Raw genomic sequence first — 27,661 nt, 5'->3', positions numbered from 1 at the left:
TGGATTCTTCCTCTCTGACCAGGATATATGCACACTCTAAGTCTTCCCCAGGTCCACCTGCAAAGCATACTCTCTTTAGGATTGTCCCTGTTTTTGGATTTATTTGTCCCTGGTTAAAACTAGTAAATAATCTGTACTGATTTGGATGAGTTTATCCATCTTGCCTGGCAGTGTTTAGCTACCTGGGATGGAGGGTCCATTTTTTGTTAGAAATAGTTGCACGATGTGATTACACAGATTACAAAAATTCTGCAGAATGTAAAACAGTAAATAACCTAAATGTAAACTGATAGGGGAGTGGCTTAATTAACTTTGGCCTAGGGTAAAAAGACTATGCACCAGAGCAAAAGGGAAAAGAGGTACATCTTAAATACTGACATGGACAGACCTGTAGGTTGCAAAAGGATACAGCATGGTATCAATTATGCTGAAAAACACAACAAAACCTATACAGTTTGTGGTTCATGTATGTGTATGTAAATGCATGGACAATATCAGGAAAAATGTGGAAGTGGCCAGAAGGGATACCTCTTGGAAGACAGGGAAATGGTGAGAGGTTTGGGGGCAGTCATAGAGAGCTATGGTTTCATCCATAATGTCTGTAATGTTTTAGTTTAAGTTTAAATAAAACAAAAAAAACCTTGGAGTATATGTGACCATAGGTTCTAAAACTCTTTCCATGCAAAATAAATATTTCTGTAACTGTTCATTTTCAACCATAGTCTGAATCACAAAATTTATAAAACATCTGCTCATCCTTGGAAATGAAATGTACTAGACCATGTTATCACCCAAATTAGTTTTATAAGTGTGAAGATAACACCAAGCATCTGAAAAGTTAAATTTCACTTTTGCATCAAGTCATCGACTCCAGGAGGCATAATAGTTTCAGGACACTCATCTTTAACATAGGAGGTGGATTTAGTAAACGGATCACAAAAATAACAAGTAAAAATCAAAGCAAAGTGACACACGGCTTCATTTACCCCACCTGAGCTCTATTTCTAAGGTTCTCCTCATTATTCAGCGATAGCATTTGTAGCATTGGAGCAGCGGAAGAAGAGTTTGGACTAGGAGGAGACTGAGCCCAGAGAGGTCGGGGCTGAGTGTGAGTTCCTAGCTAGGAAGCCTCAGAGTCCCTGCGCTCAGCCAGCCCCAGCGGCCTGCTCTGATTGATTCACCAACGTGACACCGTGCGTCTCCACATCCGGTGTTCTCACGTATCATCCCTGGCGACGATCTGTGTATCTATCTATCTATTTATTTATTTATTTACTGGCCTTTGAAGGCCTTTCACCCCATCGCTGACTCCTCGGGAACCGCGCAAGCTCCTCCTCGTCTCTTCCGCCCGCCCGGCGCGTTCCACCTGTTCCCCCGGCATCCCGCCCGGTGCCTTCCGCACACAGCCAGTCCCGGACCTGCGTGGAGCCCGCAGCCACGCCACTGGCCAGGCAGCGGCTCGAGGACAGCGCGATGGTGGGTGGGACCGGCCTGTCCCCCGGCGCTCGGGGAGGGGTTCACGCGCGGGGCGGGGGGCGCGTGGCCCGGCACTCACCTTGCTGGCCACCGGCGCAGCAGCCAGTAGCACCAGCAGCAGCCGCAGCAGGAGCGCCGGCGGCCTGGGCGCGGTGCGGGAGCGCATGGTAGGCGTCCGTTTGGAGCCCCAGCGTGTCCAGGGACCCGCAGGCTCTCGAGCCACTGCGTCTCCTGTGCAGCCCGGGTTGGGGAGCCCCGGCTGTTGAGCTCGCCTCCCCAGCCGGCCAGGGCGGGTTTTGTAGGACTCAGCTGTGCGGTGCGTCCCTCCCCACCGGCCTTTTGGTGTTGGCTCCAAGGGAGGGAAGACGTGGCTCAGGTCCCGCCCTCGTACCCCCTCCCTCCCGACTTACCAGGCAGTGTCCCTTCAACTCGGGCATCGTGCCCAGGAAGAGACAGGGCCGGGCGCCGCGGGGCAGGTGGGCGTGGATCCAGGGTAAGGGGTTACGGAGGTGATGCTCCCCAGGTCCTGGGGGCCAGGCGGGTAGAGGGGTCGGAGGTGGGGACTTTGAGGGGTGGCGGTGGGGAGGTGGCTGCGCAGGGTGGAGGGAGTGGCCAGCCGCCCTGCGCAGATTAAGCGGGAGATGCGCGGGGCGTCTGCACTCGGGAGGCCCAGCTTGCTTCCGGCGCCTGCGGCCGCGCATCAGGCTGCTTTTCCCTTCTCCAACCCGCCTCGGACTCGCAGTCGCGGATTTGGCGGTGAGAGCGCGGTGAGGAGGCGGCGGGTTGCAGGTGGATCTGGGCTGGGTGCCCAAGGTGCGCGTCCCGCGGGCGGGCCAGGCAGCGGCTCGGCGCGGCGGCGTCCCGCCGAGGTAAGGCGCCCCCGGCCCGGGACACCTGCCTGGGGAGGGCGGGGGCGCTGGAGGAAGTGAGCTGTTGGCCGGGTGGCCAACAGCTCACCCTCCGCCTGCCCGGGGTGCTTTGGTCCGGGGGTCACCGGAGGAGAGCTTGTCTGGCTCCGGAGTTTGTCCGCCTGAGCTTGAACTGGGCGCTGTGTGTTTTGATTAATTTAGAGGCTCGAGTTACCGGCCTGGCAGCCTGGGCGCTTTAAAATGCCAACAGCAAAAGGCAGCTGAGGAGAAAGAAAGCCCATTCTCCGCCGAGCTGAATCGGCTTTTCAGGCTAAATCTTATCTGCATCTGCGGAAACGCGGGGAGGAAACCGGCCCCACCCTGGCCGGGGAGTCTCCCTGCCGAGAGCGCTCTTCCTGGGGGTGGCTGGGATGCAAATACGGGACCTGGTGTGTCAGGGCGCTGGCTTGTGCCACGGGCTACCTGGCTCAGTGAAGCACTTAGACTCCTTCTCTGTGTAATATTAAGTGCATAAAATGCAATGAAATCAGGATTGGTTTTACTGGGATGCAGTTATCGAAGTACCATGTCATGATACGGTAACATACGTCCATCATCATCATTGTCTGAAATAGCTAAATCGAACAGCAGGTCTCTTGAACAACTTCAACAGAGCAGTGGTGACTGCAAATGGTCTTTAAAGAAAACTGTCCAAACAGAAATGTGACCTGAAAATGCCAGTGGTTGGAAATGCTGGAGAACTGTGGCCTCTTGCCTCGCCTCCTAACGTGAAATATTAGTAAATATGAAGATTTGATTTTTTTCCCCATCCAAGTTCACAGATCACCATCCCCAGGTTAAGAACTCTTGCTTTGAGCAATGTTGCTGATATCTGCGATAACTGGTTATTAAATAGGAAGTATGAGCTATGCAGTTGGTCTCTGACTATGGAGAACCACCTGCTGTTAGAACAAGGTATCTCAGACCTCTGTGGCCAGGTAGGAGGGCAAAACCCTGACAGTGAACGAAGATGTATCTTCTCGTCCTTCTTTTCACTGCAGAATGACTCTTAGCAGTCTTCTGTCTTTTATGCCTGTGATTTTCAACTGCGATTGCTCATTAGATTCTCCTTAGCAGCATCTAAGAAGTCTGCTCTGCAGACCATCCCAAGCAGGGGCGGTAAGGGCACCAGTATGTTTTAAAGCTCCCTGGAGATTCCCAGGTGCAACCGAGTTTAAGAGCCACTATTTTTGTGCACATTTTAGCTAGCTACTAAATTAGGTCTCCTCCTACTAGAATAATAATAAGAACATGAATTAAGCTCTTCCTTACAACTTAAGGACATTGTGGAATTTGTGCCCAGACCAATATGTAGCAGTGTGGTGTGTGACTCTTAGGGAACTTTCTGGCTTCGTTGTTAGAATAAAACAGCACGTGTTCCACTGAGGAAGTAACAGTGTCTGAGACAGTTCTGAGAGGCCTATCATAATCTTTCATGAACTGAAATTACTTCCTTAAAATAAAAAACTCTCGATACTAACAGTAAATGCTCTATCTCTTTGCTGAATTCCAGGAGAGTTCTCAATTTGAATTTTAGTTGCCTTTTCCGGAAACCAAGTCATTTTGGTGGCTCTGTCAATTGGGAAAAGAGAGTAGCAATCAACTGCGAGTCATTTCTGAAGTAGTGACAGTGGGAAAGAAACTTACCATGTAAACAGCGAGGAAGACACCAGGTCTGAGTGCTTAGTCTTGGGAGTAAAGTCCAGATTTTTAAATTCTTTCCTTACTCACTCGTGTGACCTGACCTCCCTTGGTTGGAGTCTTCCCTCCTGTAAAATAGAGACAATCATGGTACCACTTCAGGGAGTTGTAGGCATTTAATAATTTATCAAACACCCTTTGTCATGGCTCGGTGCCCATAGCACAGTGGTTATGGCGCCAGACACATACACAGAGGGTGGCGGGTTCGAACCCGGCCTGGGTCAGCTAAACAACAATGGCAATTGCAACAAAAAATAGCCCGGGTGTTGTGGTGGTGCCTGTAGTCCCACCTACTTGGGAGGCTGAGGCAAGAGAATCACTTAAGAGCAAGAGTTTGAGGTTGCTGTGAGTTATGACGCCACAGCACTCTACCAAGGGTGACATAGTGAGACTTTGTCTCAAAAAAAAAAAAAAAACCCTTTGTCCAGAGTCTTCACATAACAATCATACACTGGAATTTGATTCTTACACAAAAGGAAAACAGATGGCCTTCATAAGAAATGACGTCTCAAGGCAGTGAAGTTCTTCTGAACTCAGTACTAATGGGGCAGGAGGCAAGCACAGCCACGAGCTCCATTGAGTTTAACACACTGCCAAAGCTTCTAAGAACCTTGCTTGGCATTCCTGGGACAGCAGGTTTGCTCCTGGGGTCCTTGTTAGAAATGCAGAATCCTAGGCCCCACTCTGGACCCACTGAATTAGAACTTGAATCCACCAAAATGTCCAGGGGGCTCATACCCTTAGACTTTGAGAAGTGGCTTATCTGAAAGTCAGATCTAGACACCCATCCCTGCCTGCCCACCACACCCAACACACCTTGCCCAACACACCCTCTTAGGACAGTGTTTGGTTTGCTTACGAGGTGCTGTTAATTGACCAGAATTCTTGATTGTTAGAAAACTGTCTTGAAGTCAAGAGGGTTGATTTTTCACTGGTAGTTCTTTAAATGGGAAAAAGCTAAAGGAAGACAGCTCTTCATGCATAAAGGACGGAAGGCTCTCTTTTTAAACTTTGATACTGTATAGGGGTTTTGAACAGAATGGTCGCTGTCTTTGACAAATCCTATGGAATTACTTTTGCCCCTTTTTATAATCACAGCACCGTGTCTATTTCCTGCAGTGTTTAAATATGTTTTACACTTCCCTACATTCCAATGTCAGCCCCATCCGGACCAGGGCCTTCATTGTCTTCTTTACTAGTGTTGAATGAATGAAGTTGTCACTATTTGCTGAATGAATAAATGAAGTTGAATGGCTCTTCAGACTCACCCAGCATTCACACTCTGTTTTCTTCCAAAGTTCATGATCTTTCTCTAGCCTTCATCATGTAGGATGTGACTCTGTTTTTAAGGAGACAGACTTCTCCAGGCTGCCCGTGGTGGCTTCTTCAGCCCTGTTGTACTTCATGTCCCTTCTTAGTCACTCCTTTTCTTTCTAGAACTTTCTCTTTTCAACACCTATGAAGCAAAACTCCATCAGGTGCCTTTAGAATCTCAGAGTGGTTGCCAGCTCAGGCCTTCTAGCGGTCAGATCTCTGGGCTCTCTCACTCCTTCCTTGCTGCCCGCACTATCACCTGCAGGCCTGGCAGCCTTCTTCCTGCAGGAGAGAGCCTTCTCTCCTCTGAAAACCATCTGCTGTGAGGTTGTCAGTTACCATTAAAAATTGCACACTGAATTAGCAAGGACAGGTGACTTTGGGGGCAGTTACAAATAACCCCCAAACCCAGAGGCTTGAAGGGGGGTTTCCTGCCAATTATGCTCCATATTCACCATACGGCCAGGGAGGTGGGAGTGGGTGGAGGACTCTGCTTCTTGGACCCATTCAGAATCCTCCTGGAAATTTCCTCTCACTATGTTTTTCTCTCATCACCTCAGAAGGAGAAGAGAATGTATCAAATTCAAAATGACCCTACCAGCTTCGACCTGGATGTGACACATGTCACCCCCCCTCCCCTTTCCCTGGCCAGACCAATCATATGGTCATGCTTCATTCTGTAAAGGACAAGGAAGTGAAATCTACCAGCTATCTGGAAAGAGAGTAAGAGGTATGTGGTGAAGGTTAATAACACCCAGCACAGTCTTCATGCCACTTGCTTGTTTAAAGCTTCTAGAAGTTCCCCTTTGCCTTCACTGCTAACTTCACACTTCTTGGAAGAGAATACAGGGTGTCAAGTCAACTTTAGTTTGTCATCCCAAGCTGCTCAAGATTTCTCTTGTCCTTACCTTATGCCTTTGTCCTTGTCATCCCTTCTGCCACCAGGGAGTTCATCCTTGGTCTGCCTGCTGCAAGACAAAACCTGTGCGTTCAGATCTAGGTCAAAAATCAAAGGTGATGGACCCTATGAAGACCTTTGTACAGACTTTTATAATATAGCACAGAAACAGTGTAAGGTAATTTACTTTTCTGAATTACAAAGGATTTGAGGGAGGGTAAAGGAATTTTTAAAAGATGTAATAACTGTGGAATTAAAAATTTCTTGAAGCATAATTTTTGTTCAGTAAACTGCATCTTAAAATACACAGTTCAAGGAGTTTCACAGATGCATACAGCCTATGAAACCAACAGCACAATCAGGTGACAGGGCTTTTCCATTACCTCCAAAACTTCCCCCTGCTTCATTTGCAGTCTATTTCTCTCTCCGCCTCTCATTTCCAACAAATGTCATTAAGTGACATTTTCTAGAACTTGATGTAAATGAATTCATGCTGTGTGTGTATCCTCTTGAGTCTGGCTTCTCTGACTCAGCGTAACAGTGTTTAGATTCACCCATGTTGTATGTATTAGAATTGTGTGGATATCAACTTTAAAAAAAACACAACCCATTTACCTATTGTTGGAGATCTGGATTGTTCCCAGTTTAGGGCTATTACAAATAAAGCTAGTACAAACATTTTTTTCTACAAGTCTTTATGTGAATCTGTGTTCACCTAAGAATGAAGTGACTGGGTCATATAGTAGTTGTGTGTTTAATTAGAAAAGAAATAATTTACCAAAGTGTTTTCATCATTCTATATTGTCACCAGTAATGTGTGGGCATTCCAGTTGCTCGATATAGTTGTTGTACCGTCAATTTATTTTAGCCGTTCTGATGGTTATACAGTGGTACCCAGTATGGTCTGTATTTCCCCAGTAACTAATGGTGTTGAACATCTTTCATGGACTTACTGACCACTCACATAGCTTATTTTGTGCACTGCCTCTTCCTGTCATTTTTCTATTAAAAAAAATTTGATTCCTTGGTGTATGCCACACCTTTTGGGGGCAAGACACAATTGCAAGGGGGACTTTGCCTAACAAATGCAATCATGTAATCTGGCTTATTGTACCCTCAATGAATCCCCAACAATAAAAAAAAATAATAAAATAAATTTGATTCTTTGTCATCTTATTGAATTATAAGAGTTATTTATATATTCTGGTTGCAAGATCATTGCCAGACATAAATATTATGAGTATTTTCTCCTATTCGGTGGCTTGCCTTTTCATTTTTTTATTGGTATGCTTTGAGAGGCAAAAGTTTTTATTTCAACGACGTATGATTTGTCTCTTTTTTCTTTGTAGTTTGTGCTTTTCTTGTTATCTGAGCTCTCTATACCTATGCTGCAGATGCAGAAATTTTCTTCTGTGTTTTCTTCTTTTATAGAAGATTTATTTCAATTTCATTTCACTTCAATGATTAATTTCAAGTTAATTTCCATGTATGGTATGAGATGATTCATTAGAAATATATATTTTTCCATATGGATATCCAGTTGTTCTAGCATTGGTTGTTGAAAAGATGTTTCTTCCCACGAACCTATCTTGGCGCCTTTGTGGAAAATCAATTGATCGTCCATATTTAAGTCTTATCTATGTGTCTACTCTTCGCTAATAACACATCGTCCTTCCTCCGGCTTCTTTGCAGCAAGTCTAGTGAAGGTACTCCAACTTCGCTGCTTCTTATAAAAATGATTTAGGCTACTTTAGATCATTCGCATTTACATATAGACTTTATTTGTTAATATTGTGTTGAGGAGATTTGTGCTTATATTCACAAGACAATTGGTCCATATTTTTCTTGGAATAGCTTTGGTGTGGTACATGAATGATGCTATCTTCATAAAATGAGTTGACCAGTATTTGGAATATGGAAAAAGAGACATATTCTGAATTATTATTAGTTGAAGAAGAAGAAGACTTCTCAGATAATTAGAAGAAGACTTTCTCATTATCTTTTTATTTCCCCTTATCATTTCTGACATTTTCAGTTTGGGAGCTTGATCAGTTTTATAAAGAATCAAACAACCAATCTTGTGTTTCATTGATTTTTCGCTATTGTGTGGATGCTTTCCCTTTGTTGCTTTCCTCCCTAAGCTGTGTTATTTCCTTCCTTTTGCTTCAGGTTTAATGTGTTTAATGTGTTCTTCCTAGTTTTCTAAGATAGAAGCTTAGATTTTAGCCTTTTCTTTTCTAGTATGAACATTTGTATCTATAAATTTCTTTTCGGCCCTGGATAAATTATATCCTGTAAATTCTGATACATTGTATTTTCATTATTATTCAATTCAAAGGACTTTCCAATTTCTTCCTTGATCTGTGGGTGATTAGGAAACATGTTTAATTTCCAAATATTTGGGACTTTTCCTTAGATGGCTTATAACTAAGTTCTAATTTAATTCTCTGCATGATGTCAGTCTTTTGAAACGTGTTGAAACTTATTTTATACTCCAGAATATGGTCTATCTTGGTGAACAGTCCATGTCCACTTGGGAAGAATATATATGCTATATGTTAGGTATAGTGTTCCATATATATATTAAGTAGGTCAAGGTCATAGTGTTGTTTAGTTGTTCTATGTCTTGTCTGATAATGAAGTTTGTTCTGTCAATAACCAAGAGAAGAGTGTTAGTCCCCAACTATGTTTAGGATTTGTCCATTTTTTCCTTTAGTTTTACAGTTTTTGCATCACGTATTTTAATTCTGTTGTTAAACACATACATTTGTGGTTTACAGCTTCCTGTTATATTAATTTTAAAATCACCAGCAAGTGTCGCTACCTATTCTGAAGTCTATTTTGTATGCTATGAATATGACCCTTATAACTTTCTTATGCTTACTGTTTGGTATATCTTTTCCAGCCTTTAACTCACAATCTATTTGTGTCTTCTTGTTTAAAATGTGTATCATGTAGATTGCATATAGCTGGATTTTGCTTTTTTTTTTTTTTTAATCCAATCTGACAATCCTTGCCTTTTCCTATGGAAAAAGAGCAGTGTTCAATACATCTTTGCTTAAAGCAGTTGATATGGTTAGATTTAGATGTTCCATTTTGTTATTTTTTTATCAGTCTCATCTGTTTTTTGCCTTTTTTTCCAGACTTTTGTGTTAATCAAATTTTGTATTATTCTATTTTAATTTTTCTATTGACTTTCCAGTCATAATTTTTCATTTAGTTTTTAGTGGCTACTCTAGGGATAATATTCATCTTTAACTTTCTCCAATCTGCTTAAAATTACTATTGTATTACTTCATTTCTTAATAATAATCATAGATGTTGTATTGTATTAAAGGCATATAGAGGTGATACCAAAACAAATGTTTTGGGTTAATGTCAAGCCAATCAGCAGAGAATCACTTCAAATTTTAAACATGGTTATAATTTGAATTTATAAATGTTTTTTTTACAACTTTCATATATAGACTAGAATCTTTTATTTTATTTTATTCCAATACTCTTGCTTTTGGAATATTGTAAAAACTTAATACAGACTTCTTTCCAGCTTAAATGGCCAAAGTTTCACAGAACTCTTTATTTTTGTGTGAAACATTCAACTGCAAATTGTTTTGGCCATACTGTCCACGTGGCATCCTCATGTGATGCCCAGACCATTCCCTTGGCTTTGCTCAGTCCACACTGAGTGTGCTGTTATGGTCTGTAGTACACCATGGATAGCACAGCTCTGAAATCCAGGTTGGAGGGGTACACTGCAATCTGCTATTAGGTTCAAAGTGGCAGAACCATTCTTGGGGGCATCTAGTTACAGTTCTTGCCTCTTATGGGAGAGATCTGCTAAGGAGATTCTGGGTTTCTAGGAATCAACCCCCATGGGAAGTAAGGGAGACAGAGAGAGGCTGGGCAGAAGACGGACAGAGAGAGGCTGCAGCCAGGAGAAAAAGAGACTGGTTAAACCCTTCCTAGGAAAGATCTAAGATTCACATGAACACCGTCTCCCTTCCCCACCAAGAAGACTCTTTCCTCCTACCACAAAGCCTATTGCACCCCACCTCAGTATTTTTACTTGACCTTAAAGTCCTTTTTGTTGTTGTTGTTTGGGATTCATTGAGGGTACAAAGAATTAGGTTACAGTAATTGCATTTGTTAAAGTCCCTCTTATAGTTGTGTCCCACCCCCAATAGGTGTGTCATACATCATGACCCCCATCCCTGTCCCTCCTCCCCTCCCCCCACTTGCTCATCCCTCTACCCCCCCCATTAGCTCATCTGCTGCCTTCATATTAGAATAGAGTACACTGAATTCTTGCTTCTCCATTCTTCTGATGCTTTACTAAGAAGGGTGTGTTCCACCTCCATTCAGGTTAATACAAAAGATGTAAAGTCACCATCTTTTTTGGTGGCTGAATAGTATTCCATGGTATACATATACCACAACTTGTTAATCCATTCCTGGGTTGGTGGACATTTAGGCTGTTTCCACATTTTGGCGATTGTAAATTGAGCTGTGATAAACAGTCTAGTGCAAATGTCCTTAATGATAAAATGATTTTTTTTTCTTCTGGGTAGATGATTAGTAATGGGATTGCAGGATCAAATGGGATGTATAATTTGAGTTCTTTGCGGATTCTCCAAACTTCTTCCAAAAAGGTTTAGTTCTTGCAGTCCCACCAGCAATGTGAAAGTGTTCCCCTCGCTCCACATCCATCCCAGCATCTGCAGCTTTGAAACTTCGTGATGTGGGCCATTTTCACTGGGGTTAGGTGATGTCTCAGGGTAGTTTGATTTGCATTTCTCTGGTGATTAGAGACAATGGGCATTTTTTTCATGTGTTTGTTAGCCATTCTCCTGTCTTCTTTAGAGAAGGTTCTATTCATTTCTCTTGCCCACTGATATATGGGATTTGGGTCTTTTTGTTGTTGTTGTTGTTGATTCATGTGAGTTTTCTATAGATCCCAGTTATTGGGATTTTGTCCGATTTATAATATGCAAATATCTTTTCCCATTCTGAAGGTTGTTAGTTTTCTTTGGTTGTTGTTTCCTTAGCTGTACAGAAACTTTTTGGTTTAATTAAGTCCTATTTGTTTATTTTTGTTGTTGTTGCAATTGCCATGGAAGATTTCTTCATAAAAATCTTTACCCAGGCCAATATCTTCAAGTGTTTTCCTCACACTGTCTTCCAGGATTTTTATTGTTTCATGCCTTAGATTTAAATCTTTTATCCATCTTGAATCAATTTTTGTAAGTGGTGAGAGATGTGAGTCCAGTTTCAGTCTTTTACATATGGTTATCCAGCTTAAAGTCCATTTGAATACTTTCAAATTTTAAAACATTTTTTTAAGAGACAGGGTCTTACTATGGTGTCCAGACTGAAGTCAGTGGCTACTCAACAGGCACAACACCATTGCTAATCTGCCTGGGAGTTTTGAGTGGCTTGATTTCCAACATGGACTGGTTCACCCCCACTTAGGCAGCCTGGTGGTCCCTCACTCCTGGAAGGTCACCATATTGATGCCAAACTTAGACACCTGGTGGGCATAGCTCACTGCAGCCCAGAACTCCTGGGCTCAAGGGATCCTCCCACCTCAGCCTCCTGAGTAAGCTGGGATCACAGGCGAATCCAGCCAACACCTGGCCCTTTGGACATTTCTGCTGTGTTAAGTGTTTAGACAGCATATCTTATTTACAGATGGTGCCTTTAAGAGCTCTAACTGTCCTACAGGTGTTTCTAAACATAAAATTCCAAACAAAGGACTCCACCAGAGAGCTTTAGTTTTCTGAGATCAATAGGAAGCAAAATGTTTCTGTTATCTATGAACTATTTGCATTTATAATTGACGCTGTACTATTCCTGTTTTGGAGGCTAAAGTTGTTTCTTCAAAGAAATGAATTCCCTGAAATTTTACCCATGGATTTTTATGAATTATGAAGTTCTGTAGTGTCATGATTAATAAGGTAGGTTTTGAAGTTTGATCTTGGACATATCACTTACTAACTGTGTACCTTACTGTGACAGAAGTACACTTTTCATGACTTTGGGGGGCTACTCAGAAGACTGAAGCTCCATGGAAAGCCCTTAACATAGGGTTTAGCATATCAGCAGCTTAGAAATTCTGGCAAGCCTCATTTCTTATGGTGGGGGTGACAACACTGGAGAAGAAGAGGAAGAGAAGGGAGAACAAGGAGGAGGATGAGTCAAGGGGGAAAGAGAGGAAGGAGGAATAGGCGGGATGCTGCTGCCCACCTACTGGTGGATAAAACCAAATGCCAATATTTTCCTTGTGTTCTCTTAGAGGGAACTTGTGCTAACTCTGTGGTTCTACCTAGAAATGGCCTTTGGTATACCTTCTTCTACACCAATGGTTCTCAACCTTCCTAATGCCGCGGCCCTTTAATACAGTTCCTGGGGGTTGCAACCCACAGGTTGAGAACCGCTGTTCTACACTAACTGAAGATCCATCCCATGCAATAATCTCTCTCTCCTGATATTTAAAAGGCAGCAGTACCCAGCCTTTTTGACACAGGGACCAGTTTCATGGAAGACAATTTTGCCATGGACCAGGGATGGGGAGCATTAGATTCACCTAAAGATCAGGCAACCTCCATCCCTCACCTGTGCTGTTTACGGTAGGGTCTGGCTCCTATGAGTATTTAATGCCTCTGTTGAGCTCAAGTCGTGATGTGAGTGATGGGGAGTGATAGTAAATACAGATGAAGCTTCACTTGCTTGCCCAGTGCTCACCTTCTGCCGTGCGGCTCAGTTGCTAACAGGCCATGGATTGGTACCAGTTGATGGCCTCGGAGTTGGGGACCACAGTTATGAAATACTGTCATAGCTTACTTCTTCTTTTTCATTTCCCCAGATTGTCTCTCTTTTCTAAATCCAGTCTTGTTCCTTCCTGGTCTGCCCAGGTGTGCCCTAGTTTTTACTTTTATAGCAGTTCCCCAGTGTGTTGTGAGCCTATTGTTTCCATTGCAAATTAGGAAGGAAGGAAAGAAACATTTATGAGTGGCCCCCACAAGTCCTAGGCACTGAAGCAGACTCATTTACATTTCTCAGGTGTTAATTTTACATACTGAGAAATCAAGATTTCAGAGGGATTATAAACTTGCTCAGGATAACACTGCTGAGTATAACTTTTAATTACATAATTAATCAAATGTTTATTGGAGCCATCAAGATCTAGACTAGGGGTTTTCTACCTCTGGGTCGTGACCCCTTTGTAACAATGAAAATACATCATCATCAAGGTTGAGAACTACTGATCCAGACACAAAACTTTCTAACTTGATCCACTAACTTTGATCCACTTGCCGTGAAAGCACCAGATAGTGATGGAGGAGGCAGATGGTTTGTATGGAGGGGAGTGGAGCTGAGGTAAGAAGTCATCCAAGGCAGATAGCACACGCACAACCTGCCCGATGGACTCATGGGGTGTCACTGCCAGAGTTCACCCCAAAACCAGTTACAGGAGGTCTGAAAGGTCCAGGGAACTCAGATGGAGTTTCCAGCCTTACCCAAGGAGGAAATCATAGACTAACAGAGACCTGGGAAATTAGTGTTTTGGGGAAGAGGCTTGAAAACATTCTGAATAGAGAATGTCATTCTTAACTCGGAGGTAAAGGATTCCTCTGTGAAAATCAACTGCATATTTTGGGAACGCAAATCACCTCCAAGTGGTTATTAAGTGGTTGCTTAAGGGAGGAGACCACAAGAAAAAAAATGATTTAAAAAAGAAGCATATATTTCCAGAATGATGGGTCAGCTGACATGCGGTTCAGCTGGCCTGGGACTAGCCAACTTAACTCCAGTGTCAACTGAGGACTCTGCTACCCTCTCAAACAATTCAGCTGGATCTGGAGGGAAGAAGAGGTGAGGGTCAGCTTGGCTGTTGTCCAGCAGTGTTGTGGTCAAGCTGGAACTCAGAGTAGTTCTCAAGAATTTACGTGAGCACTTGTCAAGGTTTCCTCGTTGCTTCTCAGAGAACATCAAGCTCCAGCCACGTTCCACAGGTCTGGACCACACAGGCTCGTGACCCACTTCCAGACTCTTGTGATGTAGGATGAAATTAACTGTTCTGCTAAGGAGCTCAGATCAACCTGACCTCTTTTAGAGTCTGAAGGTAGAATTTACCTAAAGAAATGGGATTTTAGGAAGAACAAAACCAAGAAACTAGCCTATATCCTGGGAAATGGTCAGATCAACTCTTAATAGGTCAAGCATTGGCCTTGAAAGGAAGAATCCAGGTGGACCAAGATGAATAGAGCATGTCATTGCTTTTCTGGGAACATTTTCTGGGACCTCTGAGGCCCTTTGTTTCTTTCTTTTCAAAAACTGAACGTTTGAGAGTTCTGTTTTGGAAAGAGAAATATATATACAAACAAGTGTTCAGACAATCAAAATAATTAGCCTTTGGAAAGAGAGTCTTCAGATAGCTCAGTGTTAGAAGGTCAAGAGGAAAGTACTTGCAGTCATTGAGTTAATAAGATATTGTTTTACTGAAGGAACAAAAAAATTATTAAACAGGACTCAGTGATCTAAAGTTACTTGTATGCTTCAACAACAGTATGCTTCAGATACCTTTCTGTGACTGGAGGCGTGCAGTAAGGACTCAGACTCATGTTTATCTGGTCCCCCAATCTCGCCCATTGCCTCCCTTTCATTGGTGAGAACCCCAGCAGGGTGTATTTATTTTTGAGATTGGGTTGCAGAGAAAACAAATTCTCTGCAGTAGAGATAATGATTTGGAAGATCTCAGATGTTGTTCCCAAACCTAGCATTTGGAAAACATCGAGCAGAGACTCCTAAGGGATCCCAGGGGAATTGAAGTCCAGGAATGTCATAAAGAAATGAGAAAAAAATAGCCACAGGAAGTTAGAAGAAGACAACAAAATGATATTTGCTGAATATACTGTGTACATGCTAGGAATTACCAGTGTATACAGGGTGTCCATAAAGTTTGTGTGGACACTCTCTATATATTCTACTGGGGAAGAGCCCGTAGACCTTCCTTGGGTCTGTGAATAAGATAAAGGTCAAAGATTCAGGGTGCTTATGTTCAGGTTCCCTCATGGGTTGGGGAGTGAGCTCCTCCTTGGGGTGGCCCAGCCTTGGAAGCAGCTGTGAGGGGTGAGGCCAAGTCTTGGGTCTAGTGGGATTGCCCAGGTCATTCTGCTCAAGTAAAGGGAATTGACCACGATGCTGCAGCAGTAAGAGGGTAGCGCTCAGGAGTCAGCTCATCTTTAGCTTTTCAGGAGACCATCTGTCTTCCTCTTTGCGCATGTTCCTCTCTTCACAATAGCTTTTTATGTTCACTCAGAGTATCTGTTTCCTCCATTTTCAAAGATCATTGATTAAATTATTTTTGAAAGAAGTTCAAGGCACATTAAGTATATTCTTTTTTTTACTCTTTTTTTTTTTTTTAGCAACCTAATTTTAATGTGCCACGGAAGTTTAACTATAAGTTCAAGTGCACTGTGAGAGTGAAAAGGTTGGCAAACACGGCTCTAACTTCAGGCTCACCCGTCTCCTTCACCTGGGCTGACTGTAGCCTGCATCTCTCCATCTTCCTTCGTCTCACTCTCTTGCACGATTCATCCAGCTTCCCTCTTTGTTCCATCTCCAGGCCAGAGTCAGAATTTTCTTTCTTTCTTTCTTTCTTTTTTTTTTTTCAGACAGAGTCTCACTTTGTCACCCTCTGTAGAGTGTATGGTGTCATAGCTCACAGCAACCTCAAACTCTTGGGCTCAAGTGATTCTCTTGTCTCAGCCTCCCGGTAGCTGGGACTTATAGGTGCCTGCCACAATGCTCTGCTATTTTATTTATTTATGTATTTTTAAGGGACGGGGTCTCCCTTTTGTTCAGGCTGGTCTTGAACCTGCAAACTCAAGAGATCCACCCACTTCTGCCTGCCAGTGTTAGATTACAGGCATGAGCCACCACACCTGGCATGGCCAGAGTCAGAATTTTCTGTCACTCAGGCAGGCTTTGTGTGGGGCTGTCTTGGGTCAGGGACTCATCTGAACTCTTCCTGTGTGATGGGGAAACAGGATAGAAAACCTGGCCATACCCCCACCCAGCTGGGTTGAAGGTGGTGCCCTGATGCTGCCTTAGAGAGTAACAGTCAGCAAAGCGAAGCCTGTCCTTTGAGAGGCACAGGACCTCTGCAGAAGTGTCCTATGCAGGTGATCTTTTAAAGCTGTTGTCTGCATATGTTTTCGAGGCATGGCACTTTGCCTTGTTTGGGCTATTCATTCATTTATTTCTGTGATAGACTAAAACAGAAACGCACTGCCTCATCTATTCCCACGCGATGACAGCCCCATTTTTGACTCTGTTTCATATTTGTTTACAATATCAAATACAGCTTGAATGATTCAAGCCAATTTGTGTTTTCCTTCCAAAACAATAATTTGTTTTATTGAGACTTGCTTCTAGAATGCCACTTAAAAGAATTTAAAATTATGGATTTAGGGACAGGAATAAAGATCTGGATATTCAAAGTGATTTCATTTTTGCTTGATTTTGAAACTGGCATCATGGAATGTTGTTCTACCACTTACTTAGCAAACTAGACTCATATAAACACAGAGTTGAATTAATTTATCCAGAAACTTAAAAATAGCTGGTAGTATCCAACACTCACAGTTTCCTTCTCTCCAGGAGAACAGTTCTTTATAAGGAGCCAAAGTTTTTTCAGAGACGCATTTTAATTCTTTGAGCCAAAGAGATCTTCGATCAAGGTAAAGAGTTCTTTCAGTCTTTGGTTAAAAATACCTTTTCTCTCTTATTATTGAAATAAAATTCACATAAAAGTCATGATTTTAACTCTTTACAAGTTTACAATTCATTGGCTTTTAGGATATTCCTAATGTTGTACAACTATAACCACTATTTAGTTCTAGAACATTTCCATCATCCCCAAAAGGAACTTTGTACCTCCTGATTCTTTTCTCTCTCAGTCCCCGACAACCACTAATCTATTTTCTGCTTCTATGAATTTGTCTATTCTGGACATTTCATATACATTGGAATCACAAAATAGATGACTCTTTCATTTGGCAACTTTCAAGATTTGTCTACGTTGTAGCACATATTAATACTTCATTTCTTTCTATGGCTGAATAATATTCTATTGTATGGACATACAGCATTTTTTTTTATCAGCTGATGGACATTCGGGCTGTTTCTACTTTTTGGCTGTTATGAATAATGCTGCTATGAATGTTCATGTACAAGTTTATGTGTGAACATGTGTTTACAATTGTTGTGGGCATATTACCTGGAGTGAAATTGTTGGATTATACAGTAACTCTATGTTCGTTTTTGAGGAACTGCCAAAATATTTCCCCAGCAGTTGTACCATTTTATCTAAAAATATTTTTTAAAATATAATTTTTATAATTATAAATATTTATACATTTTTATAATATTTTTACATGTATTTTATGTATGTGTGTGAAATATATATTTTACAGTAGAAGTTTCTTTTCCTAGCTTCATAAAGTAAAAAAAGGAAATCACTTAAGGAATTTTTAACATTGATGTTTGAGGGAAAAAATTAACTAAGTAGAAGGAAATTACACTTAGTAAAATGAAGCAATTTTTTATATAAGTTATGTATATATGTATTTATAGCATATACATAAAATCTTTCCTTTTCTCAAAAATATATTCATGATATATAAAGGATGGAGAATTTTTATTTCTAAGGAGAGAAACTGATATTCAGTTTAACCAGCACTAAAGAAAGATTATGTCAAAACACTAGTAGAAAACATTTTCATTACTATGAATAATAAAAGTAATTTTTTTCAACATTATAATTTATACTGTGGTTTAAGAGATATATATATATGTGATAGGAACAGACTTTAACCCAGGACACAGAACCTCACTTGTCAGCAGTAATCTCCGGGAAGAGGGGAGAAGACTGGCAGAAATTTTTTTTTTTTTGAAGTAACGAGCCTTGCCGGTGACAGTCGCCTGTGCACACAGCATTGATGAAGTGCGCCTTCAGATGGACAAAGCCCTGGGCCACAGATCTCTGGTAAGTATCCTTAGCATGATTAACCTGCTTTTATTTAATAATTTATCCCCAGTGTTGGTTCTAAAGGTATAGGTTATCTGAATGCTTCATGTATCAAAAAGCCAAACCATTCCAGAAAGCTATGGCCTATGCCTGACATTTTGTGATTCATTTGTGGTACTAAATACCAACCCTCACTACTCTCCCTGAGATGCATCTGCCCAATTACCAAATGAGAAACTGCGCACCAAAGGCCCCAGGTTCTGTCTCTCGTACTCACTAGGTTTGAATAGCAAAGCCTGACAGGCCCAGAGCTTCGGGGTCCCTCTGACTAGTAGGGTTGGGACAAGTCACTTCATGAGTACAGGTTAACAAACCCCAAAGACGTCCACGTTTTAGTCTCTGGAAATGACATCACCTGAAGCTCTGTTCACATCAAGATGATGAAGTGGAGGCTCTTTGACAAATATAAACCCTAGAAAACGTGTGCTGATGTCTAATGGTTTCTTGATTGTGTCTCCCCTATGTTTATCATAATGAAGTTACACCCAGTTGGAATTCTGCCTCGCTTATAAGGCCCTTGCCTATCTGACTTTTCTCTGACGATACCATACCATTTCCCTTCCTCTCCAAGCCGTCTTCCTCGTCCTGTTAAGTTTCCCTCTCTCCTCCCTCCTAGCTGGTCCCACTGAATGGTATCTGGGACACACTGGTTTCAGCGGTGTCCCTGAACAAAGCTGTCTCCCTCCCTCTTCTCTGCCTTTGCTCATCTCCCCTTCACAGTGTCCCCACACTTCCCAGCACAATGCGGACCACACTAAAGGGGTTCGATTCATACTTCTTAGTAAGACCAGGAAAGGCAACGATGACGAGAGAGGAAAGCATTTATCTTGTCACTGATGACAAATGTCCTCCCTGGTAGCCGCAGCCTGTTAGAAATAGAAAGAAGCTCTTTTGCTTTTAAATTGCTTTCTCACGAAAAGGGACACGTCCATGTAATCTGTGTTTTTTGTTTTTCTGTAGGTCACTTACCCTTGTTATTTTTTCTGTACAACATGTATATGGGGTAAGTACATTCGCAGCTCTGATCAAATGTTGAAAATTCATCTTATTGAATACAGTAAAAATAAACCAAGTCCACAATCCCCAAAAGCACGTGTGTGTGGGTGCACACAGATACTGTTGCATGCAAGCTCATACGCTTATTGTCTGTGTGTGATCATTGTATGACTTATGCTTATTAATGTAAAAATACAAATAAAAAAAAGTTCACGTGGGAGGGAACTTGGGGCAGTGTTGGCAGAGAAAATTTCTTTCACCTATTATACTCTTTTGCATTATTTGAACTTGCAAAAAAAAATCCACTCACATTATTTGTTTTTCAAAAAAGAAAATATTGGCACAAATATAGGACAGATTATTCATATCTGAGAAATTAAGGGCTTCTTCTCTTGAACTTTCTATGTGACAGATGTTTGTTTGAAAATATTTGAGATAACCAGGTAGTTACTTTTTCCTTTTTTTTGAGAGTCTAAGTGTCCACCCAGCGAATGTGGTTCATACTGTGAATGTCTAGTTGCCTGAGATGTTGTCTTTATCTTTTTCAGTGGGCTCAGTATATCTTTGAGGTGCTGGCTTTTCCTTTATGAATTCACTTCCCACTTTCAAATGTTTGTTGGGGGAATGTTTATGTAGAACTTTGCAGAGGCTAAAATCATCTCTTGCTTTTCCTTTTTTACTGGCTTAGGTAAAAGCTTTATATGTGACAATTATTGTTTCTTTATTAGAATCTGTTAATTTACTTTAAACAGATTCTTCCCTGAAATGTAATTTGGCTGCAAATATCTCAGTGATGCTTGGCAAAAATAAGTAAACAACAAGAAGTAGAAAAACCAAACTTGCCCTGTTATCAAGTCATCTAATCAGCTGACCCCTTTTTCCCTCTGATTGCTTTGATAGTTCAGTGAACACACAGTAACGAGCCCAACCCTAAATGAACCCAAGAATTCAGGCTGGTCCCTTTAAGTGTTTTCATGCTGTCCTGACCTGGCCCCAGGCATTGAATTTTTTAAATCTTATCAGGGTTTTGAACTTAATATTTCTGCATTTATAGATAACAATGTTACTCAGAAATCAAGAGGTGTATATTTATGAAACTGCAAATACATTTCTTTTTTTTTGAGACAGAGTCTCTCTAGGTCACCCTCAGTAGAGTGCTGTAGCATCACAGCTCACAGCAACTTCAAACTCTTGGGCTTAAGCGATTCTCTTGCCTCAGCCTCCTGAGTAGCTGGGACTACAGACACCTGCCACAAAACGCGGCTATTTTTTGGTTGCAGTCGTCATTGTTGTTTAGCAGGCACAGGCTGGGCTTAAACCTGCCAACCTGGGTGTATGTGGCCGGCGCTCTACCCACAGAACTATGAGCGCAGCCTGCAAATACATTTTTTGACTTAAGTTATCTAGTTGCTTAGCCCTGGTCAAGCTTCAAATTCTTACGTCCTATTATGACTTATGAGAATTTTGTTTATAAAAATGTCTTTATGGGGCGGTGCCTGTGGCTCAAGGAGTAGGGTGTCAGCCCCATATACCGGGGGTGATGGGTTCAAACCTGGCCCTGGCCAAAACTGCAAAAAAAAAAAGTCTTTTTTCAGTATGCATAGAGTGTCTTTTGAATTGTGTTTGAGGATATTTTTCATCAAAAATGAAGTCTGAAAAGAATTGGGTGATTAAAAGAAAAATAACTGCTGGCCAGTCCTTTCCATATATATGCACACATGTGTGTGTGTTCACGTATTTCACGTTTACATTCGTGTGTAGTCACATGTCCCTGTGCACATGGCCCACACGTGTATATGTGAATATGCACATGTGTCTTCCATGGGAGCTATAAATATTACTTCAGTTGTTTTATGTTTTCCCATTATACGTTGGACTAAAGCCTTAATTTTATAACCTGAAGTTTAAAAAGCTCTATCACTTACAAAAATATGTGGTTAATACATAAATGGTGCAATGAACGAGGGCTGGACTAGTCAGGGCTATGACCCAGGCAAAGTCTATCCCTGACGCCTCCTTGATCCCCCTACCCATGTCCCCAGGACCTAGTGCAGTGGTTCTTAACCTTCCTAATGCCTGATGTATTTTCATTGTTACAAAGGGGTTGCGACCCACAGGTTGAGAACTGCTGGCCTAGTGCCTAGAGCTGCTTTTACCTCCACTGGAGGCCTCACCTCTCTCTCCCTCCCAGACCCTCCCAGCCCCACAGCCCCAGCTGGAGCGAGTGCTCAAGGCTAGTTACTGTATAGTGACACAGGTGCCTCGTGGCCACTCCGTGTGTCACTACGGCTCTCCTTGTGGCCCTGATTACTCTGGGAATATGCTTTCCCATTACAGCAGCTGGTGACTGTGCATACAAATGATGAGGAGTCGTGAGATACAGGTGCCGATTCTTGCCTAAGGTCACTATGCGTGTACCGTGGCTCTCCAAAGTAGAGTGGAGTGTTGAAGTGGGGAAAGGGCCCGAACGATTCAAGTTCAGAGAGAAACACATCCTAGAAACTATTTTAGGGGTCTCGGCAAGTTATAGGAAGAGCAATTTTAATCTGAAGCCCAAGGCAGTTAGCAGAGGATTTTCCTACATGAGGGAGATGTGCCCTTGCTGATCTTGGAGGGAAAGCAAGGGGGGTCCTGAACAGCAAACCCAGCTTTTCATTGGAAGTAGACTCCACTATGTTCTTATCTCATGCCTGCAAGATTTTTCACAACTTAATATATTAAGTCTTACCAAGAGAGAGAAATTGCAGAAGATACAGTTAAAGCAAAATGGCTTTCTTTAGAAAGAAGCGTTCCCCCTCCAGTTCTGGAAGCTTCTTTTCATTCAATCAACCCTCCTTGTTATTAAGCTGCGGTGTCAATTCTTCACCTTTTTCATGGATTAGTGTCGTTTCTTCCCGTGGATCTGAAGGCACGTGTATACGGTGGAATTCTCATGAGTTAGGTAGACCAAGAGCGTTTGTTATAATACACACATTAGGTGTCCAGTTGAATGATGTGTACTGATTCACTGAATAAGATGTTTTCCTTTCCAGACTGGAAAGAAATACCTGGGTCCTTGCGGAGGAAGAGATTGCGCTGTTTGCCAGTGCTTTCCTGCAAAGGGGTCTCGGGTGAGTGACGTGAACACCCACAAGGGCAGCGTCCCTGAAGGTTGAACCATTGTGAATATTGGACGTTGAGTCATTGCAGACTCTTAGCATGTCTGGGTCGTTGACAGTATTTCCATCTTTCACGATCAAAGTTTTTCAGCAGCATTCCCAATTATAATAGACTGTGGGTCAGGCTTAGAAGACAGTGCAGGAAGCTGGGCTTCACTCACGGGTCTTGTAAGAAAGGGTCCTTTCTCGCATACTGGGTCACCATCTTGATAGATCAGCATTTAAAGGCTCTGAAAAGTACTGCAGTCAGTGGGGTGGGGTGGGGAAACTAACTTTGGTTTTTCTAGACATTTGACCATAGGACTCTTTTTGTGGATAGTACCTATTGGAACCTGTGGAATAGGGCCCTGGTCAAAGAAATGGCTGCATTTCTTGCAGCTTATTTTGTGGCAAGGGCACCATTCCATGCAATTAAAATGCTTCAGCTCAGGGACATTACTTCTTATCATTCCACCTTTTCACTGCAGGACCAAAGTCCGGAGCCCATCAGCATCTTGCTCAGGTTCACCCAGAGCAGAGCTCTTGACACTCACACTGGCTTCTCTGTTCTATTCCAGAGAAGCTCACGCACTCCCTGGGCTGCTGTCTGTCAGGTCTCTAACATTTATTAGCATCCCTTCTATGTTCTCACAGCAGCCGCTGGCAGCCCATTAATTCATTTGTGATGTTGTTAGATCCAACAATCCTTTAATTAAAATCACTCCCACAATTTTACGAGAAAAGAGTGTGTTTTAGAAGGTTTCACCAAGTCTTGAGTCTCTCAGTCCATCTAGGCTGCTGTAACACAATATCATCGACTAGGTACGTGGGTTGAACAACAGAAATGTGGTTCTCACATTGGGGAGGCTGGGAAGGCCAAGGCCAGGGAGCCGGCACTTCCAGCGTCTGTTGAGGATGTCCCTCCTGTCCCCCCGGCCTGTCTGCTCATTGTATCCTTGCACTGCGGAGAGAAAGAGCTTCTGGGGTCCCACTTTTTAGGGGGGGTCCCATTTTTAAGGGCACTGACCCCACTTCTGAGAACTCCACTCTGAGGACCTAATTACCTCCTAAAGACCCCAGTTCCTAATACTATGACACTGGAGGTTAGGATTTCAACGTATCAGGTTTTTTTAGGAGGGGATACAAATGTCCAGTAAACAACTGTCCAGTAATCAATCCTCTAGGGCTGTGTGTGATACTGAAAAAGCCTAATTCAATAAAGAGCAGTCTACAAGGATGCAAAGTTTTACCTCCCTCAAAGAAGGGACTGTATATTTTCCCCACTGTATTGCTTTATCTCCACACAGTAGGTGTGCAATATGTGTGGGGCTCCTTTGTTGACCTGTTTATACTATAAGGAGCTACATTATTGAGTAAAAGTTCCGGCAAACCCCTTGATACTTAAACTGCTTTGCTGCTTCTTCAATACGTCAAAAATCTTGGTCACCAGAATTTATCTTGAGCTTTCAATCCACTTTCACATTTTAATTTAGAAAGTGAAGATGCGAAGAAACAAGGTCTGGCCACTAAAACCTAGTGACCGAGGAAATGCTTTAGCTTTTCCATGTAAACATATGTATTATTTAGGAAAAAAATCCTGGCCTTTTTGTGAAGTTATTAAAATAAACATATCAGGACTCTACTAATGCAAAAAGGAAAACGAACCTTCTGTGTATCTAAACTTTAAGACCTTTGAGCTTAAAACCCAAGAGAAACCAATTGGAGCAGCTCTTTGGTAGGAGGAGACTGGGGAACCCACAAAAATAAGAGGAACCGGCACTGGGATGAGGCTAGCTTGGTGCCGCCCCCAATTTACATGAGGCTGCTGTGAGTTGTTGAACAGCCGTGCTCTGGGCCTTACCAAACCTCACTCGCTCTAATTCAGTGGTTTTCAGCTGGGGGTAATTTTGCTTCTTCCCCAGGGACACTTGGCAATGTCCAGAGGCACGTTTGGTTCTCATATCTGGCTGCCGAGGGTGCTACTGGTGTCCAGAGGGGAGAGGCCGAGGTGCGGCTGTACATGTCACCACACGCAGGGCCGCCTGCACGCCTCAGACTTACCCGTCCCAAATGCCAGCTGTGCCCAGGCTGAGAAGCCCTGTTCTAATCCCACAATCAGCTCTGGGAGGCAGGTAGTTTTATTATTTCCATCTGCCAATACAAGAATCCTAAATTCCCAAGCCTTCTAAACAACTTGCTCCGAAGCAGAAGAGTTGGACTCCCCACAGGCATCTGGCTTTGGCAGCCTCATTTGCTGCACTGTCACGGAAAGATCATAGTACCAAGGTTCCAATGGCTGGGTTTTAGCATCACTTTGGGAACTTGGGTGGGCACCTCCTTGTGACCAAGCCTCAGTTTCCTCATATTTACCCCGACTCTTCTATTTCTTTGGGCTGTTAAACAAGCAGAATCTAGTCCGTGTGCACAGAGTGTACTTCACTCCCTCCCAAGCACTCTCAGCCTGGTGCAGGCTTGGGGAGGGAGCTGCACTCTGCTTCTGGGTGGTCGGAGAGAGCTGTGTGTGTGTGTGTGTGTGTCACCGGGGAACCTCTGCCCTTCCCAAGATGGATGGCTCTCCCATCAGAAGGCTGCAAATCACTGGGCACATTTTCCAGCTGAGAATGTGGGGGCATGGCCTGTGCATAATTGGCAGGTGGTTTGAGAGGTCAGTGTGCTCAAGTCCTCCGCAGCCAGCCAGCCTCTGAGCTGCAGCAGCAGCTCCAGGTGGACTGTAACAATAAGAACACATCAAATTCCACAGGCTCAAGGCATTGCCCTGAGGCGGCGCGACCCATTTGTGGCATAGCTGGGCATTCCTAAGAAGGAAATGATTTCTTTCTTTGAGTTAATGGCCAAGTGGGTAGTTTGATCAAGCTGCACATCAAAAGTGCTGTGTCTAAAGCAACTGTTGACAGGCAAGGCTGGCCTTGTGCTCTGGGGAATAAAGTCCAGCCTCATCGGTGCACTGCGCGAGGCTCTTGGTCTCCCTTCTACTTGGGTTCTCACCTGTAATCCCTGTTGGCCCCTTTGACCTCTCCTGCTACAGCAGATGGGCCACTCACTCCCTCTGAAGATAGTCTGAATATTCCCAGCCTCTATCTACCCTTCTCTGACTGCCTCTCACTGACACACTGCCTCTGCCTTCCTGCTCCCCCAGCCAGTACTGAGGTCTCCTTCCTGGGACCTCTCACAGACGGTCACTTATTTGTATATTGTGCACTCCTCCTGCCCTGTCCTGTAGCTCTGATTGGGCTTGAGTGGGAAGGTCTGACCTCCTGGATTAGATTGGAAGCGCACGCCCATCAAGGGGCATCTCGAGAAATGAGTAAAAAGTTAATCCTGACTTCTGACCCATGCTGGACACTCTGGAAATGCAATTTACCTGCCTTTGTTTCTCCCCTTTGGGGAACTAAGGCATCATTTTCTTTTCTTTTTTTTTTTCTCTTTTTACTTTTTTGAGATTATCACAATAGATAGAATATAACCAGCAGTTAGTACACATAAATTAATGAATTCAATTCAGATTCTAGCCTGGACATGAATTTGGAGCCTGAGCTGCTGGCCAGGGGGCATGCTGGGGACTCAGAGGTGCTTGCTGTACCCGAGGGAAGGTCTTTCTCCCCCTACACTAGCACTTAGGCCTATTATGAAATGAGTAATCTCACATAGTTCAAATTCCCCTGTGAATTTCAGATAGGTCAGAAATAAGCACTTTGGGCCTCAATAATAAACGAGACTGTTGCTGCTCTCAGACAGCTTAAAGGCACAGCCCAGAAAGAGTTCTGCTGAGGGTCGGAGACCGCAGCGTTCCCCTTTGACCTTTTACAGGTTCAGGGCCCTCACCTGGGATGTGTTAGAGGTCTGGTCTGTCCTCCAGGGTCTTTTGGTTCTGTGAGATGAGATGTTCACATATGACAGTCATTGAATTGCTTTCCAAAGGGACTTGTGACAAGGCCTTAACATTTCCTGAACATCTTAGTCCTTCTCTAAGGGTCAGAATGAGGTGGTGTTGGGCAAGCTTTGATGTTTTTTTTTTTTTTTTATCAGCTTTAGGGGAGGGAGCCCCTATGTATTTAATTCTTGTCCCCTTGCAGGGAAAATGACATGTCCTTACACACTAGGATGAGGGACATTCAGAGTTCTATTTTAATATAATGAGGATGATAATAAAGACATCTTCTACAGTTTTTTCCAGAATAAAATAGCTCTACATTTTTTTTTTCCATTCAAAGGAGTTTAGCTACAGTGAAATAAATGCTTGTGATGTGGTGGTTTTATAAACAAGGAAGTCAGATGGCTTAAAACTCAAGAATTGTCTTAGAGTTTTTGGTCGGAAACCCGAAATCAAACATTTGTGGGTCACTCTTCCTTTTGGGAAGTTCAAATCACTGACAAAACGTGCACGTATTTTTCCTGCAGTCTCCTTCACTCATCCCTGATAAAAATGGAATGTACATGGGGAATTTTAATTATGGTTAAAGTTTTTCATTTCATTAAATTATTTGCACTCAGAGTTCCAGAACACAGTCTCTCTTTATCATCCACACAGCTGTGTGTTAGGACACTTTCTAACTGGAGCTGCAAAAACGTTTCAGAGCAATAATTTGTATGTTCCAAAATTCACGTAAGTTACTTATGTTCTATTTTGATGTAAACAAGTTCCAGTGACAACTGACAGCAAAGTTGGTCTGTCCACCCACCCCTGAGCGTTCGCTGCCAGCCTTTTGGTTTTTCTTGCTCCATCTTTCCTCTCCAAGAACTCTCTGGCTCATTGTGGAGAATTCTCTGATAAATGAAATCCCTGTCTGAGGGGACAGATGGAGATGCCTTTAGGAGACAGCAGGTGACCTGAGTTATAGGGGCCTCAGGAAGAGACCGTTGTACCGGGGCTGCAGGGAGCTGGACACAGTATTTGTCATGTAGCGGCATCAGAATCCATAATTCTTCTAAAACCTCAATCTGAAAAGTTTTAGTGCCTAACAATTAAACCAATTTCTTAGCTGAAATTTAGCTACCAGCTTTCAGTTTATGACTTGGGTTCCGTTTGTTAAACTGTCCCCTAGTGTGGGGATTAGTAACGTTGCTTTTGGAGAATAGAAAACTTGCAAAAGTTAAAGGATGAATCTTCATCTGTGGGATG

At 42.8% G+C, this 27,661-nt stretch overlaps 2 protein-coding genes across 13 annotated transcripts in view; one reads left to right on the top strand and one right to left on the bottom strand.

The window, feature by feature from the left end:
- Window positions 1-2,177, bottom strand: part of COL4A3 (collagen type IV alpha 3 chain) — a 176,609-nt gene extending 174,432 nt beyond the window's left edge. For 2 of the 3 annotated variants that reach the window (XM_053598282.1, XM_053598283.1), the window contains exon 1: window positions 1,887-2,177. In XM_053598282.1, coding sequence (XP_053454257.1) covers window positions 1,887-2,177 — 291 coding nt within the window. Of the gene's footprint in view, window positions 1-1,555; window positions 1,800-1,886 lie in introns of those variants that run through there. The other variant, XM_053598284.1, reaches the window with a different exon arrangement.
- COL4A4 (collagen type IV alpha 4 chain) overlaps window positions 1,354-27,661 on the top strand; it is a 122,932-nt gene continuing 96,624 nt past the window's right edge. The window contains exons 1-6 of one of the 10 annotated variants that reach the window (XM_053598289.1): window positions 1,378-1,476; window positions 2,219-2,345; window positions 16,960-17,039; window positions 18,162-18,346; window positions 19,349-19,391; window positions 22,417-22,494. In XM_053598289.1, the coding sequence (XP_053454264.1) occupies window positions 18,300-18,346; window positions 19,349-19,391; window positions 22,417-22,494 (168 nt within the window). In that variant the 5' untranslated portion in view covers window positions 1,378-1,476; window positions 2,219-2,345; window positions 16,960-17,039; window positions 18,162-18,299. Of the gene's footprint in view, window positions 1,477-1,510; window positions 1,644-1,945; window positions 1,986-2,145; window positions 2,346-16,959; window positions 17,040-18,161; window positions 18,347-19,348; window positions 19,392-22,416; window positions 22,495-27,661 lie in introns of those variants that run through there. The other 9 variants (XM_053598292.1, XM_053598286.1, XM_053598287.1 and 6 more) reach the window with 9 other exon arrangements.

The sequence above is a fragment of the Nycticebus coucang genome, chromosome 7 (genome assembly GCF_027406575.1).
Source record: "Nycticebus coucang isolate mNycCou1 chromosome 7, mNycCou1.pri, whole genome shotgun sequence".
Lineage (NCBI taxonomy): Eukaryota > Metazoa > Chordata > Mammalia > Primates > Lorisidae > Nycticebus > Nycticebus coucang.
Note: the sequence above shows the minus strand (reverse complement) of the source record. Positions and strands in the feature narration are given on the sequence as shown.